The sequence below is a fragment of the Nerophis ophidion genome, linkage group LG02, assembly GCF_033978795.1.
Source record: "Nerophis ophidion isolate RoL-2023_Sa linkage group LG02, RoL_Noph_v1.0, whole genome shotgun sequence".
In the NCBI taxonomy this organism is placed as follows: Eukaryota; Metazoa; Chordata; class Actinopteri; order Syngnathiformes; family Syngnathidae; genus Nerophis; species Nerophis ophidion.
Genome location: NC_084612.1, coordinates 2,874,122 through 2,899,459, shown reverse-complemented (window position 1 = coordinate 2,899,459; position 25,338 = coordinate 2,874,122). Strand labels below are relative to the sequence as shown.

The 25,338-nt window shown below is 40.6% G+C and overlaps 1 protein-coding gene across 4 annotated transcripts in view; it reads right to left on the bottom strand.

Annotated features, from left to right (window-relative positions):
* LOC133535973 (insulin-like growth factor 1 receptor) overlaps nt 1–25,338 on the bottom strand; it is a 203,526-nt gene that overhangs the window by 3,365 nt on the left and 174,823 nt on the right. For all 4 annotated transcript variants that reach the window (XM_061876091.1, XM_061876107.1, XM_061876116.1 and 1 more), the window contains 8 exons: nt 22,014–22,173; nt 21,824–21,923; nt 21,617–21,687; nt 14,684–14,913; nt 11,502–11,609; nt 9,460–9,622; nt 6,874–7,003; nt 511–645 (listed from right to left, as the gene is read on the bottom strand). In XM_061876091.1, coding sequence (XP_061732075.1) covers nt 511–645; nt 6,874–7,003; nt 9,460–9,622; nt 11,502–11,609; nt 14,684–14,913; nt 21,617–21,687; nt 21,824–21,923; nt 22,014–22,173 — 1,097 coding nt within the window. The remainder of the gene's footprint in view (nt 1–510; nt 646–6,873; nt 7,004–9,459; nt 9,623–11,501; nt 11,610–14,683; nt 14,914–21,616; nt 21,688–21,823; nt 21,924–22,013; nt 22,174–25,338) is intronic.

Here is a 25,338-nt window from a genome sequence, read left to right as displayed (position 1 = left end):
CTTATTTTATCTTTGTGAAAACATTGGACACAGTGTGTTGTCAAACTTATGAGATGTGATGCAAGTGTAAGCCACTGTTACACTATTGTTCTTTTTTATTTTTATTTTATAAAGGTCTAATGATAATTTCAATGAGGGATTTTTAATCACTGCTATGCTGAAATTATAACTAATATTGATACTGTTGTTGATAATATTCATTTTTGTTTCACTACTTTTGGTTTGTTCTGTGTGGTGTTTGTGTCTCCTCTCAATTGCTCTGTTTATTGCAGTTCTGAGTGTTGCTGGGTCAGGTTTGGTTTTGGAATTGGATTGCATTGTTATGGTATTGTTGTGTATTGTTTTGTTGGATTGATATATATATATATATATATACATACACACATACATACACATTCCAACATGAAGTTCTAACAACCAGCATACAGGTGCTGAAAAGAGGGGCAGTGAATGCACCACAAGACTAAAATGCTTCTCTCCGGGTGGTTGCTGTCAGGAGCGACAACTTACAGCATATCAGGACAGTTCTGCGGCTTCTCCAGCAGGCCTCCTTCCATGACGAAACGGAGCACCTGCTCGTTGGACAGCCCCTGGTAGGGCTGCTCAGCCAGCGTGGATATCTCCCACAACACCACCCCGAACGACCTGCGGACAGCGGGATATTTGGTTACATTTCAACTACTGGTGTCCAGACCCAATATTGATATGGGCTAGCAGTCTGATCAGATATCAGCGAAAAAATATTATTACGCATTATATGGGCTTGCATCTAAAATCGTTCCAATACGAGCAGGTAAGGAAACAACTACATTTCCTCCAGTAAACACACGGTTGCTTTTTTCCTTCTATTATAGTTAAGTCATTTACAAAAAGGTAAACATGCTAGACCAGGGGTGCCCACACTTTTTCTGCAGGCGAGCTACTTTTCAATTGACCAACTCGAGGGGATCTACCTCATTTATATATATCATTTATATTTATTTATTTATGAAAGAGACATTTTTGTAAACAAGTTAAATGTGTTTAATGATAATACAAGCATGTGTAACACATATAGATGTCTTTCTTTCACAAAGACAAGAATATAAGTTGGTGTATTACCTGATTCTGATGACTTGCATTGATTGGAATCAGACAGTAATGATGATAACGCCCACATTTTCAAATGGAGGAGAAAAAAAGTTGTCCTTTCTGTACAATACCACATGAATCGGTTGGTTTTTGGCATCTAATTCATCCAGCTTCCATACACTTTACAAGAAAAACATTGGCGGCAAATTCCGTAGCTTGCTTGATTGACATTCACGGCACCCGAGGGTCTTGTGAGATGACGCTGGCTGCTGCCAGATCATTATTATGAAAAAATGACAGAGAGGAAGGCCAGAAACACTTTTTATTTCAACAGACTCTCGCGCCGTACCTTCCGTCAAAACTCGAAAGGCCGACTGCACATTTCCTATCTTCACAATAAAAGCCCTGCTTCATGCTGCCTGCGCTAACAAAATAAGAGTCTCGGAAAGCTGGCGTGCACAAGTGATGTGCACGCCAGCTTTCTGAGGGATCGCTTGTGCACGCCAGTTTTCCGAGACTCTTATTTTGTTAGCGCAGGCAGCATGAAGCAGGGCTTTTATTGTGAAGATAGGAAATGTGCAGTCGGCCTTTAGAGTTTTGACGGAAGGTACGGCGCGAGAGTCTGTTGAAATAAAAAGTGTTTCTCGCCTTCCTCTCGGTCATATTTTCATAATAATGATCTTGCAGCAGCCAGCGTCATCTCACAAGACCCTCCGGTACCGTGAATGTCATTTAAGTGACGTCTTGGTGAAGATTGATGATCACTAATTTTTAGGTCTATTTTTTTTAAAAGCCTGGCTGGAGATGGACTGACACACCCCCCGCGGTCGACTGGTAGCTCGCGATCGACGTAATGGGCACCCCTGTGCTAGACTATGAGCTACTACTACTAGAAGCTACACTGCAGCTAAGCACAGAATAGCACACAGGCTAGACCAGTGTTTTTCAACCTTTTTTGAGCCGATGCACATTTTTTGCGTAGAAAATATGTGTAGGCACACCACCAGCAGAAATCATTACAAAAAACAAAACTTAGTTGAGAGTAAAAAGTCGTCGTCGCAATTGTTGGATATGACTTTAAACCATAACCAGGCATGCATCACTGTAGCTCTTGTCTCAAAGTAGGTGTACTGTCACCACCTGTCACATCACACCCTGACTTATTTGAACTTTTTTGCTGTTTTTTTGTGTGTAGTCTTTCAGTACTTGTCTTGTGCTCCTATTTTGGTGGCTTTTTCTCTGTTTTCCTGTAGCAGTTTCATGCATTGCTTTGAGCGATATTTCCCGCATTTACTTTGTTTTTATCTTTCGTCGTGGGGACATTGTCATGTAATGTTTGGATGCACATTGTGGAAGCCATCTTTGCTCTACAGTAAGTCTTTGCTGTCGTCCAGCATTTTGTTTTTGTTTACTCTGTAGCCAGTTCAGTTTTAGTTTTGTTCTGCATAGCCTTCCCTAAGCTTCAATGCCTTTTCTTAGGGGCATTTACCTTTTGTTTATTTCTTGTTTATGCATTAAATACCTTTTTACCTCCATGCTGCCTCCCGCTGTATCGACATCTACAAAGCAATTAGCTACCTGCTGCCACCTACTGATATGGAAGAGTATTACACGGTGTGATAGCAAAATTACTTGTACTCGTTTTAATTGATGATGTTCTTTGAACGGGTCGCCAAAAGTTGTTTATTGGGCTCAGGAATGTGACACTTAGCAAGAGATCTATTATCTGATCAAGCTCTGTCTCCTGTGTCTTTGATGTAACATGTGGACTATTGTTGACCTGGGCATGTTTGTTCCTCTTCCTGACCCCCATCAGAGCTAAATTGGATCCCTTTCCTGAGTGACCCCACCCCCCTCTGGGCAAACGACACCCTCACAGGACTTTGGGTATTCATTCCACTGTTGTACTGTATGTAAATGAGCATGGAGGGTGGGACTTCTGAGAATGTATAATTGTCATGTCAAATTCTAAAGGGGTTAGAACAAGCTGGAACGAACGGATGTGTCGTTCTGGTTTGGTCTCGCTTTGCAAAGCTTGTTATTATTTGTTTGTTACTTTAACAAATCATTTTAAAGCTATTTGTCACTAAAGGATCGTCTTTAAGAAATTTCCACGACAACGGTTACTCTGCCGAGCTCTAGACAGCATCGACACTTAACAACACATCATTTGCAGACTATAATTACTGGTTTGCTAAAAAATATTTTTAACCCAAATAGGTGAAATTAGATAATCTCCCATGGCACACCAGACTGTATCTCACGGCGCACTAGTGTGCCGCGGCACAGTGGTTGAAAAACACTGGGTTACACAATAAGTGTCTCTCATTGAACAATATTGCAGTCCAAAACAGCACATGTCAATATAAACAAGTATCAAATAATTGCAGTTGCATATTACACATACAAAGTCTCCAAGACAGAAGCGTATTGGAGAGTATCCAATAACAAACGTGTCCGCATCATTCAACGTACTGCGTCACAAACTTAACTTTATTGTTGTGGTCACGAGGTGTCACCAAAATAAAAAAAACATTTACCACTCCACTTCAACTTAAAGGAAGGATAAGTTCATTTTTGACAGATATTAATGTTTTTCAAACCTACCATATTTCTCTGTTTGAGTAATTTGTATTCGATCAATCCAAGCATTCCACGCTACAAAACAATATAGGCATGTATGATTCGTGCTGATATCGTATCAGCATTGGCACCAATACCAACATTGGTATTGGAAGAGAAAATGTTTAATCAAGGCAACCCTAATTTCAACCCTATTTTCATACTTAATGCGAGCCCAAATAGCTGGTATGGAATATGCCATTCTAACAGGAATTGATTAATGTGGACCCTGACTTAAACGAGTTGAAAAACTTATTAGGGTGTTACCATTTAGTGGTCAATTGTACGGAATATGTACAGTACTGTGCAATTTATTAATACAAGCTTTAATCAATTCAATCAATTAATCAATGCAGGGCTCGAATTTAACTACGGCAACTGCAAGAAAAGCCGCGACCGCCCAGGTCATTTGCCGTATTGCCCTAAAAGTTGACCAACATCTGCGGCAAGAACATGCTGCGACCTCCCTTGACGTTTTACTTGTTAATGGAGGAGGGACGTAACAATAAACTGTATCGGGATAATTTGCGATAAAATTCCCGACGGCTGGTAATACGTCTATTTTTTAACTACCGAAACCCCGTCATTTATTATTGCATTTTAGGCAACACGAAGTCAGGCGCATGTGCACTAGCCTCGTTTGGCTGGACAAGCGACACAGACTTTCAACTCATCGAACTGCACGAAGGCTATAAAGATTGTCTACTCGATGTGCGAGGTGTCACTCCTCTTTATCTTTGTTGGCCAAACTGTTGTACTAAACCAAGAGAAGAACAAAGCTTGTTTATTAGACTTCATCTTCATTAGCCAAACTGTTTTGTGTTTTATTTTAATAACAAAAAGTAAACACAAGGTTTTATTCATGTCACAAAGGTATTACTTCAAAAAGCATTCATGTGACACCGCATTTTGTTAATGTTTCATTGCGTATTGGTAATTCCCATACGACATATTTCTGCTCAAACTGTTAATGGATCTGTCCCGATACAGCATCGACATGTACATATAAATTCACATAACTTAAATACGTAAATAAATAATAATAAAAAAAAAACTCCCTCTATCAAAATGTAAATACATTATATATATATACATACATACATACATACATATATATATATATATATATATACATATATATATAATGTGTATATATATACACACATATATACATAAACATATATACACATTTACATACACATATATATATATATATATATATATATATATATATACAAGTATACATATATACACACATATATACATATATATACACATACATATATATAGATATATATAGATACATACATATATATGTATGTGTCTATATATAATGGGTATGTATATATACACATATATATAAACATATACATGTATATACACATACATCTATACACATACACATATATATATATATACATATATGTATATATATATATATACACACACATATATGTGTGTATATATATATATATATGTGTGTATATATATGATGTGTATATAAATATATATGTATGTATGTGTGTGTGTGCATATTAGAGATGCGCGGATAGGCAATTATATCATCCGCAACCGCATCACCAAAGTAGTCATCCATCCGCCGTCCACCCGAACCAACTTTTATCAGAACCGCAACCGCCCGCCACCCGCCCGCTGAAATACATCAGAGGTCGGCCACCTTTACCACTCACAGAGCTATTTAAACCCGTTTCACAGAGTAAAGAAGACAATGGGAGCCGCTAACGTTCTCGCAGATATCCAATGGTGTTCATCCTGATGACAAGAATATGGGCGTGCTGTGAAGCCATTGCCTCTGACACCTTCAACAACATGTACGAACCGATTGTTAGTTCGGCAACATGTTGTGTGCAGCTTCCGCAATCACACGTACAAGATTGAAAGGCATACTGGGTGATACAGAGTACACTGATGGTTGTGATATAAACAACTTTAACACTTACTAATATGTGCCACTCTGTGAAGCCACACCAAACAAGATTGACAAACACATTTCGGGAGAACATCCTCACAGTAACACAACATAAACGCAACACAAAAAATACCCAGAATCCTTTGTAACCGTGAGTATTCCTGAATATATTCTACACCCCCGCACCCGCAACCCCGCCCACCTTACCGACGCACGGGGGTGGAGTGGCGGGTTTGCTGCTAGCGGGTTGTATAAAATAGTCAGGAAGTTTCATGGATACAAAGGATTCTGGGTATTTGTTGTGTTGGATTTATGTTGTGTTACTGGGAGGATGTTCTCCCGAAATGTGTTTGTCGTTCTTAATTGGTGTGGCTTCACAGCGTGGCGCATATTACTAAGATTGTTAAAAATGTTTATATCACAACCATTAGTGTACTCTGTGTCACCCAGTATGCCTTGCAGTCGTGTGCGTGTTGCCGCGGAAGCCACACACAACATGATGCTGGACTGACAAGCAGATCGTGTATGACGTAGAAGGCGATAAAGCCAATGGCTTCATAGCACGCCCTAATACTTAATAACTGTGTGACTGCCGGCAGTCATTCTAGAGAATATTAGCGTCTCCTATTGTTTTCTTTGCTTTGTGACACGGGTCTTAAATGGCTCTTTGAATGGAAAGGATACCGATCCCAGAACCATGTATATCAAATATTTTCGGATGGTTCAACCGCCACCCGCCAGAATCGAATTAAAATCTATTTTTTCGTCATGTCACCCGCCCGACCCGCGGTTTATCCGCGGACTCCGCGGATGAGACCGCAAACCGAGCATCTCTAGTACATATACACATATATAATGTATGCGTGCATGCTTTGGAGCCCCTGCCTCGAAAGAAAATAATGTTTGCTTTGGTGCCCTAAAATATGAGCCCTCCTTTAAGGCAACACTTGCTTTCACCTTAAAAAATCGAGGCCTGAATATACATACACGTATATGCTCATCATTTGACCAGGGGACCAAAAGGAAAGAAAAAAAAAAGCAGGCTTTGCTACACTTTGGAAAATAAAGCCTATCCCAGACGTGGGAGCTTTTGTAGACTGACTTAACATGTCGTTGTGAAAAACATGACCACAATGTTAGCACTGCAGTGCACGCAGCGATGCTAGAACATGTAGTGCAACCTCTGACGGGTAACAATGGCTCCGTGTCTGGGTGTGAGTGGGTAGAGAGGCTGGGAGTGGTCCCCTCACCAGACGTCGGAGTTTGTGGTGAACACGCCGTCCTTCAGAGACTCGGGTGACATCCATCGGACGGGTAGCAAACCCTTCCCACCTTTGCGGTAGTAATCGGTCTCGTAGATGTCTCGGGTCATGCCGAAGTCTGGGAAAGAAAACACACACACACACACAAGCGTAAATAGAAGCAAGCAGCAATTGGTTCTGGAATATTGGAGATGTTCCGCATTAAAATCAATGGCAAGATCATGCGCAAATAATGTTGTTTCGGGCGAAGATCTTCAGTGATTTGATCTCAACTCCATCATTGCTGTCCAACAAACAGCATGTTTCTCCCATTTCTAATTTCTATTGATATCAAATAGTGTTGATGGGCTATCAGCTTATTTAGATGGCTGCAGCGGCTTGCTGTTAGGGGTGCACAAAAAAATCAATTCACATCCAAATCGCAATTTGTATTGATTCTGATTTTAAATCGATTCATATTTTTGAAAATTGCTATAAAAAAAACTTTTTTTTCTATACATAGAAAAAATAAATATAAATCCATATCATTAGAGGTGGGGAAATAATCGATTTTTAGATGCATCGCAATTTGAAATCCTTTTTTTTTTTTTTTTTTTTCCCTTTGTCATGAAAAAGGGAGGTTTTTGTGGTTGGTGCACTAATTGTTAGTGTATATTGTGTTTATTATGTTGATTTAATAAAAAAAATCCCAATTTTGTTTTTTTTAATAAAAATGAATAAAACATTATTTTGCTAGGGGACCACTGCTCTGGAGGAAGGGGGTCACCCACATCTGCGGTCCTCTCCAAAGTTTCTCATTGTTATCCCACTGGGTTGAGTTTTTCCTTGCCCAGATGTGGGATCTGAAGCGAGGATGTCGTTGTGGCTTGTGCAGCCCTTTGAGACACTTGTGATTTAGAGCTACATAAATAAACATTGGTTGATTCATTAATTTTGTAACCTTTAAAGAGTGTTGATTTTTTTTAATCTCAATTTATATACCAAATATTTTACAAGAATCATGTTATCCAATCCACTTTATTTATATAGCACATTTAAACAACAATAACGTTTCCAAAGTGCTGCACAGCCATGTTAAAAACAATATTATGCTCCACCAATGACTGAAAAAAACAAAAAATGAATAAAAATAAAACCAATAAAAACAATATAAAAACAAATGTGTGTGCTCTTAATCACTTTAAATTATCATCTTAATTAAGTAGGGTGTCCAAAGTCAAATTAGCATGTAAATGCAGCATTGTTGGTGATTTTTAATTTTTTTTATTGTAGATGTCCGATGATATCGTACTGCCGATATTATCGGCCGATTAATGCTTTAAAATTTAATATCGTAAATTATCGGTATCGGTTTCAAAAAGTTAAATTTTTGACTTTTTAAAACGCCGTTGTGTACACGGACGTAGGGAAAAGTACAGAGCGCGAATAAACCTTAAAGCCTTTGCGTGCCGGTCCAGTCACATAATATGTACAGTTTTTCACACACACAAGTGAATGCAACGCATACTTGGTCATACGTGGCGCAGTGAAAGAGTGGCCGTGCGCAACCCGAGGGTCACTGGTTCAAATCCCACCTAGTACCAACCTCGCCACGTCCGTTGTGTCCTGAGCAAGACACTTCACCCTTGCTCCTGATGGGTGCTGGTTGGCACCTTGCATGGCAGCTCCCTCCATCAGTGTGTGAATGGGTAAATGTGGAAGTAGTGTCAAAGCGCTCTGAGTACCTTGAAGGTAGAAAAGCGCTATACGAGTACAACCCATTTATTTATCATTTAAATATGATTAAAAACTATTTTAAAGGGTAAAATCAATTAAAACAGTAAAATAAAAATCAAAGTGTATAAAAAACACAGAGGACAACAGAGGACCACACAACTCACGTAGTGTTAAAAGCCAAAGAATAAAAGTGGGTCTTAAGACGAGACTTAAAACACGGTACTGTGGAAGCAGTTTGAACATGGGGGGGCAGAGTGTTCCAGAGCTTAGGGCCGACCACAGAGAAGGCCCTGTCTCCCCTGGTCTTAAGTCTGGTCTTGGGCACCACGAGCTTAAAACGAGAATCGATGCTGATACGAACCATCACCCCAAGAATCTGATTCAGATCTAATTGTTAGGTTTGCTATGATATGCTTTGATGCATTAACTTAAGCATTGACACACCATCTCAAAGAAAATATTTGCTCCTTATTTAATTGCTATTTTTTTTTTAGATATTAGTTGTAATTTACATGTAGACTTCATGTATAGCATGGCTGCAGCTATAAACAATAATGTCAGGGAAATCATTTTGGAGGACATAATTGAGCCTTTCTATGTAAATGGAAATAAGAACAAACGCTGAACTCGTGGGTGTGCTAATGAACTGTTGAATTACGTCATGTGAGGTCAAGGCGACTTTGACTGTCTACTTCTCATTAACTTCGATCTTGAGCGGAGGCGGGGGCAAACAAATTATTTCCAGACATTCCTCAGATATTGCGACCGCGAGAAGAGAACGGATAGACTTAAAACATGTTCACCAGGCAACGCCGCCGGGGTTAAGGCGGACGCCCCGACCCCCTCGCCGCGTCCTACCTCCTATCTTGACGGTGAAGTCCTCGGCCACCATGCAGTTGCGGGCCGCCAGATCTCTGTGCACAAACTTGTTGGCGTTGAGGTACGCCATGCCGTCTGCAATCTGGCCCGCCATCTGGAGCATTTTCTTCAGGGGCGGCAAGGACAGACTGGACCACTGTTGCTGCAGGAACACGACATAGGCGGGAGCTTCAAAGTTCACCATTTCATAAAATCAACAGGCCACAACATTAGGTACACATGCACAAGCTAATGCCTGTACTTGTTTTTACTGAAACATCTATTTTTTTACCTATTGCGTGTATTTATGTTCATTTTGTAAGTCATTTGTACTTTTAACTATAGTGTGTGACTGCTCCTCTTTTTTTTTGAACGAGTGAAGTTGGCACATTGTGTCATTCGTAAATAAAAAACAGAATACAATGATTTGCAAATCTTTTTCAACTTATATTCAAAAGAATAGACTGCACAGACAAGATATTTAATGTTGGAACGGAGAAACTTTTTGTTTTGTTTTTTGCAAATAATCATTAACTTAGAATTTAATGGCAGCAACACATTGCAAAAAAGTTGTCACAAGGGCATTTTTACCACTGTGTCACATGGCCTTTCCTTTTAACAACACTCAGTAAACGTTTGGGAACTGAGAAGACAAAATTTTGAGCTTTTCAGGTGGAATTCTTTCCCATTCTTGCTTGATGTACAGCTTAAGTTGTTCAACAGTCCGGAGTCTCCTTTGTGGTATTTTAGGCTTCGTAATGCGCCACACATTTTAAATGGGAGACAGGTCTGGACTACAGGCAGGCCAGTCTAGTACCTGCACTCTTTTACTATGAAGCCACCCTTTTGTAACACGTGGCTTGGCGTTGTCTTGCTGAAATAAGCAGGGGCGTCCATGATAACGTTGCTTGGATGGCAACATATGTTTCTCCACAATCTGTATGTACCTTTCAGCATTAATGGTGCCTTCTCAGATGTGTAAGTTACCCATGCCTTGGGCACTAATGCACCCCCATATCATCACAGATGCTGGCTTTTGAACTTTGCGCCTATAACAATCCGGATGGTTCTTTTCCTCTTTAGTCCGAAGGACACAACATCCACAGTTTCTAAAAACAATTTGAAATGTGGACTCGTCAGACCACAGAACACTTTTCCACATTGCATCAGTCCATCTTAAATGAGCTCGGGTCCAGCGAAGCCGGCAGCGTTTCTGGGTGTTGTTGATAAATGGCTTTCACTTTGTGTAGTAGAGTTTTAACTTGCACTTACAGATGTAGCAATGAACTGTAGTTACTGACAGCGGTTTTCTGAAGTGTTCCTGAGTTTATGTGGTGATATCATTTACACATTGTTGTCAGTTTTTGATGCAGGGATCGAAGGTCACGGGTTTAGCCGCTTACGTGCAGTGATTTCTCTAGATTCTCTGAACCTTTTGATGATATTGCAGACCGTAGGTGGTGAAATCCCTGAATTCCCTGCAATAGCTCATTGAGAAATGTTGTTCTTAAAATGTTCTTAAACAATTTGCTCACGCATTTGTCCACAAGGTGGTGACCCTCGCTCCATCCTTGTTTGTGAATGACTGCTGCTTTTATACCCAATCATGACACCCACCTGTTCCCAATTAGCCTGTCCACCTGTGGGATGTTCCAAATAAGTGTTAGATGAGCATTCCTTAACTTTCTCAGTCTTTTTTGCCACTTGTGCCAGCTTTTTTGAAACATATTGCAGGCATAAAATTCCAGATAAGTTAATATTTGCAAAAAATAAAGTTTTCCAGTTTGAACGTTACGTATCTTGTCTTTGCAGTCCATTCAATTGAATATAGGTTGAAAAAGGCCTTGCAAATCATAGTATTTTGTTTTTATTTATGATTTACACGACATGCCAACTTTACTGGTTTATGAAACTGTTTTATGCTGCCCTCTTGCCAAAGTAATTGTAATCTCAATGAGCTTTTACCTGGTTAAATAAAGAAAAAGGGAAATTCAATTACACTACAAGAGCCAAAAGGAAAAACTTATATATTTCCTTGTTACCTCTTTAGGTCGGAGGGAACGCAAGTAGCTCTTGAGGTCTCCTCGGGTCATCAGCTCCATGATGACAAGAGTGGGCTGGCCCTGGGACACCACCCCCAAAAGGCGAACCTACACAAATCACAAAATTGCAACATGAATACAAAGTGTTACTTCTTAGCAATGTGATGATTAATCAGTAGCTCACTAGAGTGAATGTAGCCTTTACAGTTCAGCAAGCATATTTTAGAACAAGTACATGTCCGTAATAAATAATACTTGGAAATACGTCATAGCAGTAGAAATGTAGTAGCCACTGAAAAAGAGTCTGCTCGGTAAGTAACAATGAACGGTATCAATGATAACCTTGGTAAAACTACCGACAATTAATAATAAGGTTTGTAATGAATTTTTCTTTTTTTAAGTGACTGATAATTGCACTTTGATAAACTTACAAACTGTCCAGTGCCAGCTCGTTAGCTTGAATGCTAACATGAAAACAAGAGACATTAACGTCTTTCCCCATTATGAAAACGACATACCCCAATCTAAATTTTAGAGACACATTCCTGTCTGAGCAACAAAGACAGAGGTGTCTAAACTTGTTCTACCAAGGTTTGCATTCTGAAAAGTCAAAGCATGCGGGTGCTATTTGAATATTTTTCATACTGTAAAAAATGCTAAAACCAGAAATAAAGTATATTTAAATATAGAACTTTGTGTCAGCTTTGCATTATAATCAATCAATCAATCAATCAATCAATCAATCAATCGTTTATTTATATAGCCCTAAATTACAAGTATCTCAAAGGGCTGCACAAGCCACTACGACATCCTCGTTTCAGATCCCACATAAGGGCAAGGAAAAATTCACAATCCAGTGTGATGTCAGTGAGAATGCCTATGAGAAACCTTGGAGAGGACCGCAGATGTCGGTGACCCTCCCACTCTAGGGGAGACTGGATGCAATAGACGTCGAGTGGGTCTAGCATAATATTGTGAAAGTCCAGTCCATAGTGGATGTAACATAATAGTAAGAGTTCAGTCCATAGTGGAGCCAGCAAATTCAATTTTACAAGTGAAATTAATATTAATATACTAATCAGACATTGGAGTCTTGAGTATTGGCCGATTCCGATGATGATTCAACACAATATCAGCACAAATTATACATGATACAGACACATTTGTTACTGGATACAAATTTAATCTGCTGCTGCCTTTGAGATTCTGTATCTGTGTTTAGTACTATTTGATATTTGTTCATATTTACACATGTTGTGTTTTAGACTGCAATATTGTTCAGTTAAGGACACTGATTGCATATGTCTATCTTGCGCTAATCCGATATCTGTTATTTTGCTTGTATCGCATCAATATTCGATGTGAGTATAATCAGAACACCTCCAGTTATTAGAATCAACATGTAAGTATTTTCTCACTACATTGTCGTTTCACTCATGTTTTCTTCCATTGTTGCTTGTTTTGTTTGATTCTATTTGCTGCGGGCCAACAAAACTGCCGCTGCGGGCCTTAAATGCCCCCCCGGCCCACCCTTTGGACACCCCTGAACCAGACTATTCAATTGTGCACACTGGACATTACAAGCTCTGCTCTCTTCGGACGGAGTAATCATCGTGTACTCGGAGGAAAACGAGAAGGAGATGTTTTTACGGTGTGTTCAAGGACCGCTGAACTGAGTAGGACTGTCATGATCCGCTACTCAGATCATGGCATATTCTGGTTTTGTTCTGTTTTGTATATCACATCCTGTTTGTTATTTGACTTCCTTAGTTCCTGGTGGCACTTCCTGTTTTGTTCCGTTGCCTAGTTACGTATTTGTGTCACTTGCCTTGTGTTTCTCACGCGCACCTGCTTTTTGATTACCTCCCTATTTAAGCCTGCATTTGTTTGCCATTCGGCCTCGCAGTGTAAAATTTGCTTTCAATGCAACAGGTGACGTCGCTATCCCGCATTGTGGTAACTACCTTTCTGTATTCGATTAGCTTCCACGCTATTTGTGTGTTTATTTTCCTAGCACACATGCTAGCGTCCTCAGTTATATCTAGCTCACATGCTAGTTCTGTTGTTTTTTTGTTGTTAGTGCCTTTGTGCAAGTATTTTTGGTTCTTAGTCTGTTTTATAGTAAGAATAAATCTTCATTCCTACCTTCACGCTGTGTTCCATTCCGCTTGCATCCACGAGAGCGCGCAAACACACCACGATGCCAGCTAAGCGTCACAAGGACGCCACACCGCACGCCAAAAATAATAAAATAATAAATGATTTGTTATGCAGTTTTTATTTTATCCGCTGTGGTGAAGAAGGAGCTGAGCCGGAAGGCAAAGCTCTCAATTTACCGGTCGATCTACGTTCCCATCCTCACCTATGGTCATGAGCTTTGGGTCATGACCGAAATGATAAGATCACGGGTACAAGCGGCCCAAATGAGTTTGGGTCTCTCCCTTAGAGATAGGGTGAGAAGCTCTGCCATCCGGGAGGAACTCAACGTAAAGCCGCTGCTCCTCCACATCGAGAGGAGCCAGATGAGGTGGTTCGGGCATCTGGTCAGGATGCCACCCGAACGCCTCCCTAGGGATGTGTTTAGGGCACGTCCAGCTGGTAGGAGGCCACGGGGAAGACCCAGGACACGTTGGGAAGACTATGTCTCCCGGCTGGCCTGGGAACGCCTCGGGATCCCCCGGGAAGAGCTAGACGAAGTGGCTGGGGAGAGGGAAGTCTGGGCTTCCCTGCTTAGGCTGCTGCCCCCGCGACCCGACCTCGGATAAGCGGAGGATGATGGATGGATGGATGGTATTTATTTATTTATTTTTCCCAAGAGGGCGCCACTGTTGGCAGGAGCTTTGTGCTCTTGTGTCATCTTTCTGTGTGCCTAGTGTTTCCCTCTTGTTTACATGTGGCTTTTTTTTTTGTTTTGTTTTTTTTGCCTTTTGGTTCAGGACCCCTTGAGGTTGTGCGACAATTACAGACAAAACATAATTTTTTTTTTTAATGACTAAAAACTTACCTTTTTTATATAGTTGCATAGTATGTATATATTATTAATGTTGTAAATACAAATCTTTATATATCTAGAAAGAGTGGTCCGAAAGAGGTAGGCATTTTTCAGAGGTCTCAAGAAGGTGACAACGACAAGAACGCGTGTGTGTGTTTGTGTGTGTGTGTGTGTGTGTGTGTGAGCGTACCACATGGTGACAGTTGAACTCCTTCATGACGGAGGCCTCGTTGAGGAACTCGATGCGCTCCCTCATGCTCGCTGACTCGTTGACTGTCTTAATGGCCACATGGGTCTCCGGTTCATCTTTGACCACACCTTTGGCCAGGCCCTCGTAGACCATGCCGAAGGAACCTTGGCCGAGCTCGCGGTTGAGGACGATCTTCTCCCGCGCCACCTCCCACTCGTCCGGCACATACACTGAGGATGAGAAATGCACGTTAAAAGCAAGGGTTCCAAACCTTTTTGGCCCCGCGGGCCCAATGTTTTCACTACAGGGGGACCCACGGCCCACCTGAATATTCACACTGAATTGGTCATTTTACTCTTGATTTTAATCGTATTCAATAAGTATATCTAACCTACTTACATACAGTTTAACAGGATAAACCTTCTCAAATGATATAGACTCGGACTTAGACAAACTTTATTGATCCAGAAGGGAAATTGTTCCACATAGTAGCTCAGTTTCAAAGGATGGAAATGGTAAGGATGGAAAGGATAATTCAGGTATTATGTCATATATTATTTATTATTATTATTGTTTATTGTGAGCGAACTGTGGCTTCACGGTGACAGAGGGGTTAGTGCGTCTGCCTCACAATACGAAGGTCCTGCAGTCCTGGGTTCAAATCCAGGCTCGGGATCTTTCTGTGTGGAGTTCGCATGTTCTCCCCGTGAGTGCGTGGGTTCCCTCCGGGTACTCCGGCTTCCTCCCACTTCCAAAGACATGCACCTGGGGATAGGTTGATTGGCAACACTAAATTGGCCCTAGTGTGTGAATGTGAGTGTGAATGTTGTCTGTCTATCTGTGTTGGCCCTGTGATGAGGTGGCGACTTGTCCAGGGTGTACGCCGCCTTCCGCCTGATTGTAGCTGAGATAGGCGCCAGCGCCCCCCGCGACCCCAAAAAGGGAATAAGCGGTAGAAAATGGATGGATGGATGGAGCGAACTGTGGTGCTGAATTTCCCCCAGGGATCAATAAAGTACTTTCTATTCTATTCTATTCTATTAAGTAGACTAAAAATGTAGCAATATAAAATATAACATACATGTAATATTTATGTATTATACACAGTATATAATATATACTGATATATTATATTATTATATTTTTGTATAATATATATACAATATATAACAAATCCCAATTACCATGTACAATATTACAATATATGTAACGGCTGCAGCTAAAAAAAAAAAAAAAAAAAAAAAGGCATATGATAGTATTTGTTAATTACAAAGGCTTAGGTCAGGCTGATTAAAAAAATAAACACTAATCAAATAAAGAAGGCACTTATGAAAACTGATTAAAAATACATGTACATACAATTATGCAGTGCTAAAAAAAAAATCTAACTATATTAATAAATAATAATATACGTTCCTTAAATAACTGATTTAAATAAAAGTGCAAATGAAAATATTTTCACCATCCATCCATTTCCTACCGCTTATTCCCTTTGGGGTCACGGGGGGCGCTGGTGCCTATCTCAGCTACAATCGGGCGGAAGGCGGGGTACACCCTGGACAAGTCGCCACCTCATCGCAGATCTTTTCACCAATTTAGTCATAATTTTTGCGTTTAAGAAACTTCTTTATCACTTTAGCTTCAGACTTCTTCAGTTCGTTTGATATTGTCATTAGTGCCACAATTGGTGGAAAAGTGAATTAACACCGAGTATTTTTTGACGGCCGTCCAGGTGTCGCTCGCGGTCCAACAACGGTTAAGAAACACTGCGTAAAAGCCAACGCCGCCATGGAAAATGTTGGGATCCTTAATAATTTAGTTAGTCAATAATTCAGGCCCAACTAGTCTGCTGCCGAAAGGCGTTGTTGCAGACAACAGTAAGAGAGACGAGTATGACGCCGGACTGTTCTGAATAGCACATGTTGGAATAAATAATAAACAAAGACTGGTTGAAAGTGAACAGAGTAAACAGTACTTTTGTACAAGTGATCATATTTCTTTATTCGAATAAATAAGCTGCAGTTATTTTTTTTGTGCATGAATGTGAACAATTTTCGCTTTGATCCTTCGGTTGCACAACCTCTCAGTTATGCCTTTACAATTGTTCTGGCTCACGCAAGACAAATAATAATGACAATATAACAGTTAAGTGACGACTAGGGATGCAACGATCTATCGGCCACCAATCAGTATTTACGGGGAAAGTATGGGATCACAAAAGCTGATCCCCTATACCTAACTTTTTTTTTTGGTCCCTTCCCTGACAAACGGCTAGCAGCGAACTGTGTATGTCCAGTATGAAGTATCACTATCACTGGAGGATGAGGCTGAACCAAATAAGAACAAGCCAAAGCAGGTATTTTAATTGCTAAGCTAGCTTTAAACAACAGAAGAAATAAGTGCTTAGTAGGGGTGTAACGGTACGTGTATTTGCATTGAACCGTTTCGGTACGGGGGTTTCGGTTCGGTTCGGAGGTGTACCGAACGACACGGACATAGTAAGTAGCGCACCGCACGTTTTGTAAACAAAGCACACCGAGGCACCATGAATTGATTAACGTGTTTAAACAAGTTTAAAAACATATTCGGGTGTTACCATTTAGTGGTCAATTGTACGGATTATGTATTGTACTGTGCAATCTACCAATAAAAGTTTTAATCAATCAAAAAACAACAACACATGGCATGCTAGCATTGGGCTATGATAGACTGACCACACCTCCTCTTTTCACGGGATATGTCGTCTTTGCGGGGGGGTTGCCCACATTTGAGGTCCTCTCCAAGGTTTCTCATAGTCAGCATTGTCACTGGCGTCCCACTGGATGTGAATTCTCCCTGCCCACTGGGTGTGAGTTTTCCTTGCCCTTTTGTGGGTTCTTCCGAGGATGTCGTAGTCGTAATGATTTGTGCAGTCCTTTGAGACATTTGTGATTTAGGGCTATATAAATAAATATTGATTGATTGATTGAAAATCAATGTTATTATGAATTATTGACCTATCCAAGTTTCCGATTACTTCACATCAAATATTCCACTAAGAAAACTATTTTTGGTGGAAGATTTAGCAAATTTGTTAAATAAATAATCAAAAAATGTATATTTTGTTGTTTTCTTACTGTACCGAAAATGAACCAAACCGTGACCTTAGTAAACTTTAATAAGTGCAGCTGGAAGTGCGTTGCAGCAGAAAGTAAGCAATTATTAACAAGTACACTAATAAAAGTCAAAGGAGAGGATAATACAACAATTGTTAGTTTGTAGCGGGGCGTGGTGAGGAGGGGTTAATTTGCATCTAACAACTCCTCATAACAACTTGTTTTCATAGGGAGCAGAAAGATGGCTTACAACAAAACAAATTTATCACCAAGGTGTGTAATTGTGAGTGTGAATGTTGTCTGTCTATCTGTGTTGGCCCTGTGATGACATGTGACTTGTCCAGGGTGTACACCGCCTTCCGCTCGATTGTAGCTGAGATAGGCACCAGCGCCCCCCGCGACCCCAAAGGAAATATCATCTTCGACCCAACTCTCTCGTTTGAGTCACACATTAAACAAACAAAACGCAGAGGAAAAGATCCCTGGTTACACATGTGCTTTGCTATGGAGGTTTTTTTTCCCATTCCAGACTGGGCCCCCTTAGGAACCCAGTCTAGATTTTTCTTTTTACTCATCCTTCCCCAGCGTTTCACCATTTTCCCATCTTTTGCAGGGCGCCTTGTGGCGACCCATCAGTGTTCTTGTTCTGTAACCCTGTTTGTCTAATCTCGGACGGGTTTGTGATGAAAACAAAGTTTTGCTGTACTTGTGCAATTACAATAAAGACCTATACTAAAAAAATCTGTGGACCCAAATCTCTCCTTTGAGTCACACATTAAAAGCGTTACTAAAACGGCCATCTTTCATCTCCGTAATATCGCTAAAATTCGCTCCATTCTGTCCACTAAAGACGCCGAGATCATTATCCATGCGTTTGTTACGTCTCGCCTCGATTACTGTAACGTATTATTTTCGGGTCTCCCCATGTCTAGCATTAAAAGATTACAGTTGGTACAAAATGCGGCTGCTAGACTTTTGACAAGAACACGAAAGTTTGATCACATTACGCCTGTACTGTATATACCTTTATATACATATATACATACATATATACCTATACTGGCTCACCTGCACTGGCTTCCTGTGCACTTAAGATGTGACTTTAAGGTTTTACTACTTACGTATAAAATACTACACGGTCTAGCTCCATCCTATCTTGCCGATTGTATTGTACCATATGTCCCGGCAAGAAATCTGCATTCAAAAGACTCCGGCTTATTAGTGATTCCCAAAGCCCAAAAAAAGTCTGCGGGCTATAGAGCGTTTTCCATTCGGGCTCCAGTACTCTGGAATGCCCTCCCGGTAACAGTTCGAGATGCTACCTCAGTAGAAGCATTTAAGTCTCATTTTAAAACTCATTTGTATACTCTAGCCCAGGGGTTGGGAACCTTTTTGGCTGAGAGAGCCATACAAGCCAAATATTTTTAAAAGTATTTCCGTGAGAGAAATATAATTTTTTTAACACTGAATACAACTAAATGCGTGCATTTTTAAGTAAGACCAACAATTTTAGAGTATAATAAGTCTCTTATTCTTTTTAATAACATTGTTATTCTGAGGCTAACTAAAAATAAATAAAATACTTCTTACCATTAATGATACTTCTTGAACAGGTGCGGTAGAAACCGGATGGATGGATGAAAATGCATGAGAATGTTTTATATTTTGAATGATATTTTTGACACTGTGATTACAAGCGGAATTATTCATTACTTATCGTGTTAAGCAATGTCAGCTAAGATTTATCTGAGAGCCAGGTGCAGTATCAAAAGAGCCACATCTGGCTCTAGAGCCATAGGTTCCCTACCCCTGCTCTAGCCTTTAAATAGACCCCCTTTTAGACCAGTTGATCTGCCGTTTCTTTTCTTTTTCTCCTATGTCCCCCTCTCCCTTGTGGAGGGGGTCCGGTCCGGTGGCCATGGATGAAGTACTGGCTGTCCAGAGTCGGGACCCAGGATGGACCACTCGCCTGTGTATCGGTTGGGGACATCTCTGCGTTGCTGATCCGCCTCCGCTTGGGATGGTTTCCTGCTGGCTCCACTTTGGACGGGACTCTCGCTATTATATTGGATCCACTTTGGACTGGACTCTCACAGTTATGTTAGATCCACTATGGATTGTAGGGGGGGAAGGGGGGGGGGGGGGGGGGGGGTAGTGTTGCTCACATATGTGGTCCTCTCCAAGGTTTCTCATAGTCACTGTCCCCGACGTCCCACTGGGGTGAGTTTTTCCTTGCCCTTATGTGGGCCTTACCGAGGATGTCGTTGTGGTTTGTGCAGCCCTTTGAGACACTTGTGATTTAGGGCTATATAAATAAACATTGATTGATTGATTGATTGAATAAGCGGTAGGAAATGGATGGATGGATGGAACCACCATTACATGTATGTAGACCAGGGGTCGGGAACCTTTTTGGCTGAGAGAGCCAAGAAGCCAAATATTTTAAAATGCATTTCCGTAAGAGCCATTAATAATAATGTTTTTTTTACACTAAACACAACTAATCACGTATATTTTTAAGTAAAACCAACATTTCTAGGGTATAATAAGTCTGCTATTCTCTGTAATAACATTGTTATTCTGAAGCTAACTGTGGAGAGGGTGTGGCCTGCGGGCCTGCAGAGAAGCGGGGTGTGTCAGGACCGGCCTCAAAATCAGCGACAGGTGCGTAGTCGGCCCACTTGGGCCTTGTTATCTAATCACCTGTCACTCTGTTATAGGCAGCAGCCATGAGGAGAGACGGGTTTGGGGCTGGAGCCAGAGTGCGAGCGAGAACGAAAGAGAAAAAGACAATTGCTCGAAAGCAACTGAGCGCCTTATTGAAAAATAAAACAATATTGTAACCCTGAAACAGGCTCTCATGTCGGTGCTTGGTGGTCTGAAGAACCCCCAGGAGGGCAAGCCCCACACTAATCAATAATAAATAAATAACTTTTTACCATTAACGCAACTTCTTGAACAGGTGCGGTAGAAAACGGATGGATGGATTAAAATGCACGAGAATGTTTTATATTTTGAACGTTACTTTTAACACTGTGATTACAAGCGGAATTATTCATTACTTATCGTGTTAAGCAGTGTCAGCTCGGATTTATCTGAGAGCCAGATGCAGTCATCAAAAGAGCCACATCTGGCTCTAGAGCCATAGGTTCCCTACCCCTGATGTAGACATAAAAGGAAGTGTACTAAATGTAGAAAAAAAATCCTAATATGACCTGCCGAAAATGCATAATAAAGAAGGGGAAAAACATATATAAGTCGCACTGGAGTATAAGTCGCATTTTTTGGGGAAATTTATTTGATAAAACCCAACACCAAGAATAGACATTTAAAAGGCAATTTAAAATAAAGAATAGTGAACAACAGGCTGAATAAGTGTACGTTATATGACGCATAAATAACCAACTGAGAATGTGCCTGGTATGTTAACATAACATATTATGGTAAGAGTCATTCAAATAACTATAACATATAAAACATGCTATATGTTTACCAAACAATCTGTCACTCCTATTCGCTAAATCGCATGAAATCTTATACATCTAGTCTCTTACGTGAATAAGCTAAATAATATTTTTTGATATTTTACGGTAATGTGTTAATAATTTCACACATAAGTCGCTCCTGAGTATAAGTCGCACCCCCAAACTATGAAAAAAAACTGCGACTTATAGTCGGAAAAATACGGTACTTTTTTCTTATTGATGCATATTATTTGCAGGCTTTTTGCGGGCCACATAAAATATTGCGGCTTGCCAGATCTTTACTTTGACACGTGTGCCCAAGATGCTACCTTGCCACATCAAATGGCGAGCTGACTAACATCTGTTGTACTTACTTTCAGCCGCACTGAAGTATTCAGGGTTGACGGACGCATACAGCACACCGTTTCCAAGCCGATCGCTGTTCCTAGCGACAACAAAAACAGTGTCAACAGATACTGACCACAAAGCCTGTGTAATTCAAAATATTCAGTTCACAAATGGAGTAGTAGTGTGTGTTTAACATGCAACCACACATTTGCTGCTTTGTCATAGAAACACACCTTTTCCTGTTCAAGGCGAAGAGAGCTCCGACCCCCAGGCAGATAAGCAGGATGGCGGCGATGGGGGCCAATATGAAAGCATAGAGGACTTTTTCATATCCTGTTGTGTGCAAACATGGTCTTGAGTTGCATAGTAGATTAAAAAAGGAGATCAAATAGCAAAAACAACGTGTTCTGATGCATGTCTTACGTTCAGCCACGAAGACATTCACCGGGTGTGTCCAGGATCCGTTACCGGCCAGCGATGTAGCTCGCACCCTCACCGAGTAGTTTCCTGGACTCAGGTTGGACAGACGGACGCCCCGTTGGCCTTGGTACATTTGACCCGAAACGCACTCGTGCTTCTCAGTCTGGCACGCACACAAAGACACATACATTGCATCAATTATTAGGCTTGTTTATTTTTTTGCACACATCAGCAAAAAAACAACAAAAAAACTCAGAGGAACAAAAACAATTACAACATGATACCACGCTGCTTTTTAGATATTTGAACAAGATATAATCTGGCCAGTAAAGTTATTAATCTGCATTTTAAAGTATGAGGTGGCTAACTGCAATATTGTGCCCATAAAGCCCTCCAATAAAACATCTAAAAAGCACCAACAATACTCTATTTACATTTTGTGATCTGAATATTAATCAACTATCAGCAGTATTGTTATTATAAGCGTTAATGTGAAGGGACTACTTTTAGTGGCACCGTGATCACAGAGAGCTAACTAAATTATGCAGCTATTGACATATTGAGCGGGTGAGCTGCTGCATCGCCTCTGAGCTGGTAAAAGTAAATTTTAGATTATAATTCATTCTTCTCACGTGTATAGTAGAAAGTTGTGGCCATAAACCGAGAGGTTGGTCAACTTTGACATCAAACTTAAGACCCGGAGATGGAGAGAAAGACAAATACAGACGCTTGTTTGCACCAACCTTTTTTTTTTTAACCTGCGTGAGTATCATGATACATTTTTTGTCTAAATAAAAAGATAGAAAGATCCCATCATCCTGTCAGGACTTGGACTATGAAGTGGATTGTTTTACCGATGCAAAGGAAAGTTGGCACGAGCAAGACGTGAATGTAAGTGCATATTTATTTCTTTACTAACAAACTACAAACAAAGGAAGCAAATAAAAGGCGTGCACGAGGGCGGAGAACAAACTTGACTAGAAAACAAAATTAGCACTATGGCATGACTATAGAACAGGGGTGCCCATTACGTAGATCGCGAGCTGCCAGTCGACCGCGGGGGGTGTGTCAGTCGATCTCCAGCCAGGCTTTTAAAAAAAATAGACCTAAAAATTAGTGATCATCAATCTTCACCAAGACGTCACTTAAATGACATTCACGGTACCGGAGGGTCTTGTGAGATGACGCTGGCTGCTGCAAGATCATTATTATGAAAATATGACCGAGAGGAAGGCGAGAAAAACTTTTTATTTCAACAGACTCTCGCGCCGTACCTTCCGTCAAAACTCTAAAGGCCGACTGCACATTTCCTATCTTCACAATAAAAGCCCTGCTTCATGCTGCCTGCGCTAACTAAATACAGAGTCTCGGAAAACTGGCGTGCACAAGCGATCCCTCAGAAAGCTGGCGTGCACATCACTTGCGCACGCCAGCTTTCCGAGACTCTTATTTTGTTAGCGCAGGCAGCATGAAGCAGGGCTTTTATTGTGAAGATAGGAAATGTGCAGTCGGCCTTTAGAGTTTTGACGGAAGTCTGTTGAAATAAAAAGTGTTTCTGGCCTTCCTCTCTGTCATTTTTTCATAATAATGAACTGGCAGCAGCCAGCGTCATCTCACAAGACCCTCGGGTGCCGTGAATGTCAATCAAGCAAGCTACGGAATTTTCCGCCAATGTTTTTCTTGTAAAGTGTATGGAAGCTGGATGAATTAGATGCCAAAAACCAACCACTTTCATGTGGTATTGTACAGAAAGGACAACTTTTTTTCTCCTCCATTTGAAAATGTGGGCGTTATCATCATTACTGTCTGATTCCAATCAATGCAAGTCATCAGAATCAGGTAATACACCAACTTATATTCTTGTCTTTGTGAAAGAAAGACATCTATATGTGTTACACATGCTTGTATTATCATTAAACACATTTAACTTGTTTACAAAAATGTCTCTTTCATAAATAAATAAACATAAATGATATATATAAATGAGGTAGATCCCCTCGAGTTGGTCAATTGAAAAGTAGCTCGCCTGCACAAAAAGTGTGGGCACCCCTGCTATAGACAAACAAAACAAAACTCAACAACTGTGACAAAACAAAACCAAAAAAAACTTACGTAGCATGAGCAGGAGGGAAACTATGGGCAGAGTGATTAGCAAGCATGGCATGGCATGAAGGGAGTAGGGGTATAAAGTCGCCAGCCTGACTTCCTGGCAACTTCCGGTTTAAATAATAGCCATGAAAATTGCAAACAGGTGTGAGACATGAGGACAGGGGCGTGACATGAGGACAAGGTGAAAACTAATGAGTTGGCATGGTAACAAAGCAAACAAGGAAGTGCAGGAACAGGAACTGACCAAAAATGACAAAAACAAAACATGATCCCATAGACGTGACACATCCAAGTGAGAGCAGACATTATACACTAAGTAATTGTTTTATTATGCTTGTATATTATATTTCTTGTTTAGCACTTAGCAATACTGCAACTCGCTGGATATGCTTATCACTCAGCTTCTAAAAGGTGTGGCTCATCCTTCATGTATACAAGCTAAAAAATATGAATACAAAATATGAAAATAAAACATGTTAATTTGAATTAATAATTACACAGATTTGTTTTTAAATGTATCTATACTTTTTTTAGACTTTCTAAAAAAAAAATGATATATGCACCATCACAAATCATGCAAATTAAATAATGATGTCATATTGACCACGCCAATAGCCACTTCCCCACCGCCACAGGTATGCTGGCAGTCTGGGAGGAAGCCTGAATGCACATCATAAACGCTGACATTGCACTTTTTACATGTGTTCATTCCTAAACAAATAAAAGGGGGGGGGTTGCCCACATCTGAGGTCCTCTCCAAGGTTTCTCATAGTCAGCATTGTCGCTGGCGTCCCACTGAATGTGAATTCTCCCTGCCCACTGGGTGTGAGTTTTCCTTGCCCTTTTGTGGGTTCTTCCGAGGATGTTGTAGTCGTAATGATTTGTGCAGTCCTTTGAGACATTTGTGATTTGGGGCTATATAAATAAACATTGATTGATTGATTGATTGAAAAATCCAATGTTCACTGCCACACCGATCCCGACCGCTCTCAGGTGTGCTCTATATCAGAGACCATGTTCACATATTTAAAGTTTCAAGCACCACATGTGGTCCGGATTTTGGGACAAGCGGTAGAAAATGGATGGATGGATGGATGGATAAATACACTCAGCTGGGGATACGTTGATTAGCAACACTACATGGGCCCTTGTGTGTGAATGTGAGTGTGAATGTTGTCTATCTATCTGTGTTGGCCCTGTGATGAGGTGGCGCCCGGAA